We start from the raw sequence: 7,500 nt of genomic DNA on the forward strand, positions 1-7,500 counted from the left end.
AACAGGAACAGAACAGGGACAAGACTAACAGAACAGGAACAGAACAGGGACAAGACTAACAGAACAGGAACAGAACAGGTACAAGACTGTGACAGAACACACACAGAACAGGAACAGAACAGAACAGACACAGAACAGAACGGGGACAGAACAAACCCAGAACAGCAGCTGTGTACTGAAGTCTGACAGAGGGGGAGACTGTATTTGTTAGTCATGATCGTTTCATCCTCTCCAGTTTCCTACATCAATAGATTCTGATGGCCTGGGCCGGAAAACCTGACACCTGGACAAAGGGAAAGTTGATAGCTGGGTGACGTCCGCCATATTGATGCCACCAACCCTGTGTTTTCAGACCAGTGCCGATGGTGAAGAGACTAGAAAAAGCCTGAACTGACTGAACTGGTGTCTGTTCTGATCATTAATTCACACGCTTGAGTGTGATGGCATATGTGATAACCTCGTTTTATTTAGGATACAGTCATTTGTGGATCATTCTTAGCTAGTGTGTATTTATAGTGGGCTTATATTACAGGTCAGGTCAACTATCTGATTCCCCTCAATACCAGTGGCTCATTCAGGCCCTGGCCTGGGTCCAGACCCAACCAAGCGTCTCACCAGGGTCCGCTAGCAGACCCTGGCATAGGAGCTCTGCATAGAGACTGTGGCATATGCAGTAACGGTCAGTAAAATGGCCTCTCCACGGCCCTGTCCCCACAGATCTCCTCCTTTCCCCCAGACAACCCCAAGTCACCCTCGCCCATCGCCCCTGCCCCCTTAGACGTGGCTTTTCTCTTGCTTTCTCTGCCCTGGCCTCATTCTCATAGTTGTATCGGTGATGCCTTTGCAGAACAGGTGCTCTTTTCTGAAGGGATCACTTAGGTATATTTAGATTTTGAAACCTGAGAGAGGGGGCTTGTGATTGGCTGTCCGAGCCACATGATAACCAGGGTGCCGTTGCAGCTGTGAGCTGTCACCCATCGTTTCTCAGGAGGGAAGTTGGGGAGGCTCTGGCTGCTTGGGAAGTCTTTAAACTCAAAAGTAACTGGTAAGCAAACAAAAAACAAAAAAACTCTTTCTCCAGTCTGCATGGCCGACGCTCTGCCTGGACTTCTATCTCTCCTTCTGGCTCCGTCTGGATGCTGGGGGATGTTACTGGACGGACGAGCCGGTTAACGGGCTGCGCCCTCGTTAAAGGAGCCTTCAGATGGGCCCTGAGCAGAGAGGCTCCAAGCTCACCGCTCCACCTTGGGATACCTCTGAATCACAACAAGAGTTTGTCCCATGATCCTCCGCCTTTCTTTTTTGTGTGTGTGTATTTTATCTTTTTTCACAAGAAGAGTTGGGAGCAGGGTTGCTAAAAAGGGCTAGTTAGAACGCCGGTCCTATATTTAACCTGCAGCCTCAGAAGGCATTGCAGCTCCGTCCGCTAAACAAAGCCAGCCAATCAGGCCACGGCATTGGCTTACATGACAAATAGCTGGGGCACTGTGGCGCAGCTGTCGCCAACCTTCAGCCAGGAAGCGTAGTGGGAGGGGTGGGTGGGTGGGGGCAGGGGGGGGGGGGGGGTTATGGTAGGGGGTTTGGGTGTCAAACCCCTCTGTCACCCGGATGCCTGCAAAACACATTTCTGTGCAATTTGCCCTCTAGTCACTCACACCTTCTTTTTTCTCTACCTGAGCTGTATTGAGGAGTTGAGCACATTGTGCGTTCTGATTTGACGCACATCTCTTGATTTGTCTAGGCGTGAAGCAAATCAAAAAGTGGAATATCAGTTTGGGACCCTAGTCGGTGGCAAGCGAAGCTTCCTTACCTCTGAGGTTGCTGGACAAACTACAAGAATCTTTCTCTGGTACAGCATGTTCACTGATTGGCCTTTGTGTGTGTGTGTGTGTGTGTGTGTGTGTGTGTGTGTGTGTGTGTGTCTGTGTGTGTGTGTGTGTGTTTCTGTGATATAAGTTTGTGTTTTTTAATTGTACTGGTAAAGGCCTGTCCTCCAACAGCACTGTTGGAGGACATCAATGCTTTTGTCCCACATAAAGAAAACGCACAATACCTTTCTACAGTAACCATTATTGTGTTAACATAGGTTTGTCCATTGTGCTTTGAGAAGCTCCAGCTCTTTCGCTGGGTTATTCTTCATTGACAAGTGCGTGACAATGACAAATATCGTCTTTCCTGTAGAACCGCATCATAATGGAGACTGAAGAAGTTGTTGAATATGAGTACGAGGAGGAGTTTGAGGAGGAGGAGGTAAGTGAACGCATCTCTTGCCAGGTCAACACACCACCGTCAGTCAGGGCTCAGATGATTGCTGGTTAGATAATATGACAGGTAAGGGGGACAGGTCCACTGTCTCATTAGATGGAGGAGGACTAGGGAGACATCCAAACCATACAGTCACTACCCTAACCAATTAAGACAAATACTGGACAAAATGTCCCTTTCAACGGAAACTCTCCATTCGATATGCATTTTTTGTCAAGGAATGATCTTAATCTAGCACCGTGAAACGTGTTGCAGTGGCTACCCTCTTCGATTTCCGCTGGGCCCTTTGGGTCTGCAAGTTCAGAAGCTGCATGAGACCCTATGAATAGTTACGTCTCTTAGTAGACCGCCAAAGTCAGCACTTCAGGAGCCCAGGCATGTGTGAGTGATGCTGGATCCAGTTTCAGAGGGACACCTCCCTATGTGGCCTAGCCACGGCCAACCCTCCTGAGGACTCTGTAAATCAGACCAGCCATTAAGAACCTGCCAATTTCATCTTTTACTGCCTGTTTTAATGGCCCATTAGTCAGCAGTTAGCAGTCAGTGCAAATGCACCTTTGTACTGTACGTAGTCGAACGCATAGCTCAACCACTGGCAAGCATAAGACATATGGTCACAGTGCTGTGATGTAATCAATATTATATGAATGCCAGTGTAACGGAAAGACCTGTCAATCTGATGAGGTGGCGGTCCAATATGTTCATTTTATGTTTAACAGTTTATTGTAATAGTGCAGTATTATACTCTGTAATATGCTGGAATGGAGGTTCTGTTATTTATACATCCCAGCAGTAGTGGTAAATATGTATTAATGGTGGCAGTGTGTTCCACTCAGAGGAACGTCCAGTGTCAGAGATGGATGGACTGCTTGCAAGCTTGGGGAGATGACATTGTCCTGAAGTAAAATTGAGAAAAGGATCAAACGTTTTAGAGAAAAAAATGAAACCCTCATGCCCCTCAATGCATCAGATTGGTAGTTTAATTTCAGTTAATTTTTAATTATATTGATTAACATACCAAATATGTGATGGTCCTATGGTAATTCTCAATTCACAGCTATGGTGTAACCATACCAGCTATGGTGTAACCATAACCATAATTACAAAACCCTAGAAATGACCACACCCAAGCTCCAAAGCCGTCTCAAATCTCAAAAATCTCAAAAGTCTAAATACTGTCTACTGTAAATACTGTGTGCATTTTTGTGACAGTTGTGTTCAGAGTGTCCAATGGAAGAGTGAAAGCAGAAGGCTAACAACTTAATCCCTTATTTCCCAGAGGAAATAGGATTAAAGTTCGCCTGGTATTCATCTATATTACATCTTGTTGATATCTTATAGGGGAGGCCACATGATTGCTCAGAGATTTGGACAGTGCTGATTAGTTTCAGTTCGATCCTGTCAGTCTAGTGAATCAAGAAATTAAAGATTTATGTAGCTGTAGATGACAAATCTCAACCATACCCTCAAACACAGTAATAGTTTAGTAATTATTTGGCTCCCATATAACATATCAACTTTTTGCAAAGAGATTTACTATCTTCAGGACACAGATGTAAATCCTTTGTGAGGGAGGAAGGCAAAGTAATACTTACAGTACAACTATATACAATCTGATTTCACTATTACTTTCATCTACACTGTGGAAGTCATTTATATACGTATTGATTTTCTATTGAATTTGTAAGATGGCTTGTTTCATTTGATCTACAGAATGGGGAGAAGCATAGAGCTGTTCTAGGAATTTAGTTTATATGAAGACAATACTTGAGTGCATTTTACCTCATTCATAACGCCTTTGCTGAAGCTTTTGTTGATGTTTTCAAGATAAGCTACACCCAGTTCCCTGTCCAGTTATAGTCTCTGTATTTCAATAACTTACTTACATACAGTCTCATCAAGCAAGACCATAGTTTTTATAAAGTTTTTATACGGTCATTAGAGATGATTACAGATAGAGACTAGTTTCTTTGCACATGAACCACGGCGCTTCCTCTCAGCCCAGTAAGGGAATGAGTCGGAGGCTCCAGGCGTCCGGTGCTACAAATTTAGAAGTGGACATCTACGGCAGACTGGCAGCGGGGCAAACGAGATGGGCCTCCCTGTAAATCACACGCCTGTGGCCCGGGTAGAGCTAACGTCACACGGATAGAATGTGCTTAGGAGAGGTGGATGCATGGAAAAAACACCTGGAGCAGAGGGAGAGAGAGGGAGAGAGAGAGGGAGAGAGAGGGAGAGAGAGAGAGAGAGAGAGGGAGAGGGAGAGGGAGAGAGAGAGAGAGAGAGAGGGAGAGAGAGAGGGAGAGAGAGAGAGAGGGAGAGAGAGAGGGAGAGAGAGAGGGAGAGAGAGAGAGAGGGAGAGAGAGAGAGAGAGAGAGAGAGGGAGAGAGAGAGGGAGAGAGAGGGAGAGGGAGAGGGAGAGAGAGGGAGAGAGAGAGAGAGAGAGAGGCATCCTGCTATAGCAGCTTCTGTAGCAGACCCTACCCTCTCTCTCTCTCTCTCTCTCTCTCTCTCTCTCTCTCTCTCTCTCTCTCTCTGAACATCATTACTGGTGTTAAACTGTGGGGAGGTGTGTGTGTGGGGGGGTGGGGTGGGGAGGGGAGGGGGTAAGAAGTGGGTGGTGAGCTACCAATGAACCTCTATGATTCTCCTCTGGTCTGGAAGATCCTTGTAAAGAAGCCTCTTACAATTGTTTGTTAAAGCGTTTGAGATGTTCTTTTCTCCCAGCTCTGGGTTCTAACGTTGTCGGTTCCTACTGTTCCACTCAAGCTCTGAGTCTGTATGCACTTCTTAGGTGAGGGCGGTGATGGTGATGGTTCTGGAAGTAGGATTTCTGAGCTTTCTAGAAGGTTCTGGGTTGATGCTAGTGTTGCTCATGTGGAAGTGTTTCATATTGTGTTTAGAAGTTTAGCACCGAGGTTAGAGAATGTAATTTAGGCCCACTGGATGTAATTTAGGCCCTGTTATAGTTAGATGCAGGCTATTCAGGGAACATCTGTGCAAATGTTGTTGGTTACTGTATTGTATGTCCCTCTTGTTGGGGCTTGAAAGGGGTGGTTTTCTAGAAAGCCATCGAGCGTGGTAGCCATGAAGCTTAAAGGCTGTTCTAAAACTGTTGTATTATGACTGAAGTGATTGATATTGTGATACCTAGCGACTGTTTACAAGGATAATGGAATCTTAACAGCATTAAAATAGCAGTGAGGTCATGTGAGTGTGTTCTCACAGGGAGGGTCAGACAGGGGGTTCTGTCTGTCAGACTCGGACGCACACAGACACACACACACATGCACACACACACACACACACACACACACTTGCACCCCCCCCTTCCCCCCACACACACACACAAAGCTATTATACAGTAGGTTCCTCTTCCCTCTGTGGAATAGGAGTCTTAATTGCAATCTCACAATATTCACCGCCTTCCACTCCTAAAGGATTCAAAGTCATTCAAAAAATCATGTGTGAATAAGAGTCTTTTATTACAGAACAGGAAAATTAATGATTCATTATTTTAATTATTCACATTTAGGCCTATTGTGTATTGTAGTGGCTGTGGAAAAACCTTCATAGTGCTATCACATTATTGATGTGGAGTGTGTAGGGTTAACAGATTATTGATGTTGACTGTAGGACTGTCAGATTATTGATGTGGACTGTGTAAGGTTAACAGATTATTGATGTTGACTGTAGGGTTTTCAGTTTATTCGTGTGGATGGTGTAGGGTCTTCAGATTATTGATGTTGACAGTGTAGATTAATTTACCTGTAAATCCAATGTATCAGATTTAAATTCATTAGCCGAGATCCAAGTTAAAATGAGATTTAGGGATTGTACTGTACCAGAGCTGGAGTGAAAAAATCAACCTCAATCCACCATTACTGTACTTAATGTACTGGCGATTTTGAAACCTCAGTATGTCCTATATTTATAGTTTGAGGAGACCTTCACGACTGAGACGACCTCTCAGGTCTCACAGACCGCTCAGGTCTCACAGACCTCTCAGGTCTCACAGGTAAAGCACCCACTCCAAGAGGACTGCCATTTTGTTTGCTACAGAAGTATCCAGCCGACACCTCTCTGACTCTGCTTGCGCGCCATGGGGGCTGTTCCATACAAACAAAGTCACAAGGCGGGAAACGAGTCAATTAAGTACAGAGACACCAGTGTGTGCGCGTGTGTGTGCACGCCATCGTGGATTATTAAACAAACTTGCTTGTTTAACAATTCACACTTTTACCCCACACAGCAAGTCTTTGAGGAGGCATTTTATTCGGCCACTTCTTCAACAGAAAAAGAGTTAGTTATTGATTCGGCGCTCCTTGTAAACCATCCTCTGTCGTCCCCTGCTGAGATGGCCCTCATGACGCGCAGCTGGTGCACGCGGCCGTGTGCTTTGGTCTGTCCCCTCGTCCCTGTGTTGCTGTCCACCCTGCAGCTCTGTAACAGCGTTGGGTACCCTGTCCTCCCCGCCCCACTACCCCTACTGTAGCTCTGACATCGGTGTGTTTGCAAGATCATTACTGTACCTCCATAGAACTGGACTATGTAGAGCTCTAATCGTTCCCCATAGCGGAGAACAAATAACACAATACAACAAGGGCGGTATTAATACAGCTTTTTTCCTCAGGTGTGTAATGCCAGGTAAGTCGACCTGATTGCGTTATAGAGGATGTGTTATTTGTTCTTCCAGTTTCAAGTAGAACTCTTACACTAGTTATTTCGTTATAGCCTACTCGTAAGAACACAGGACATTATTATTTAGTTGTCGTCAGATTTAGACAGCTTTAGGACCGCTCTAGCACTTGCTATTCCCGTACGTGTGTCCGTCGCAGTAGCATATTGATCCTGTCTTGCCTGTCTTGTGCTAGCTGGCCTCTATCCGTTCCGAAAGTGGTAGTGTTTCTTTAAGAGGAACCCTGGACCACGGTGTTAACCAGAGCACTGACTGCAGCTCGCTATGCCCTCCAGGTCGCAGGTCTTCCAACCAGGAAGATCAGGAAGAAGGTGAAGGTGGACACCTCCAAGTTCATGACCCCTTACCTGGCTCACAGCCAGAAGATGGCCGAACTGTTCAGTCACGTAAGCAGCAGCAAGTCCTCTGTCCACCATACAATACCTGCAGGGTTTATTACAAAGAAACAACCCTTTCTCTGTTTGTTTTTTTGCCTTGCTAACTAATTGGTCCTCACAACGATGGTGTGGATGCCGTCACCGTGCCTTTAATGTGAT

The 7,500-nt window shown here is 45.6% G+C and overlaps 1 protein-coding gene across 1 annotated transcript in view; it reads left to right on the top strand.

Moving 5' to 3' along the window:
- Nucleotides 1–2,193: 2,193 nt before the first annotated feature.
- neb (nebulin) overlaps nucleotides 2,194–7,500 on the top strand; it is a gene marked incomplete at both ends in the record, with an annotated part of 72,159 nt that continues 66,852 nt past the window's right edge. Inside the window, 2 exons of the mRNA XM_084452074.1 lie at nucleotides 2,194–2,250; nucleotides 7,240–7,350. Of these exons, the coding sequence (XP_084308200.1) occupies nucleotides 2,194–2,250; nucleotides 7,240–7,350 (168 nt within the window). The remainder of the gene's footprint in view (nucleotides 2,251–7,239; nucleotides 7,351–7,500) is intronic.

Source organism: Borostomias antarcticus (assembly GCF_949987555.1).
Source record: "Borostomias antarcticus genome assembly, chromosome: 17".
NCBI classification, from domain to species: domain Eukaryota; kingdom Metazoa; phylum Chordata; class Actinopteri; order Stomiiformes; family Stomiidae; genus Borostomias; species Borostomias antarcticus.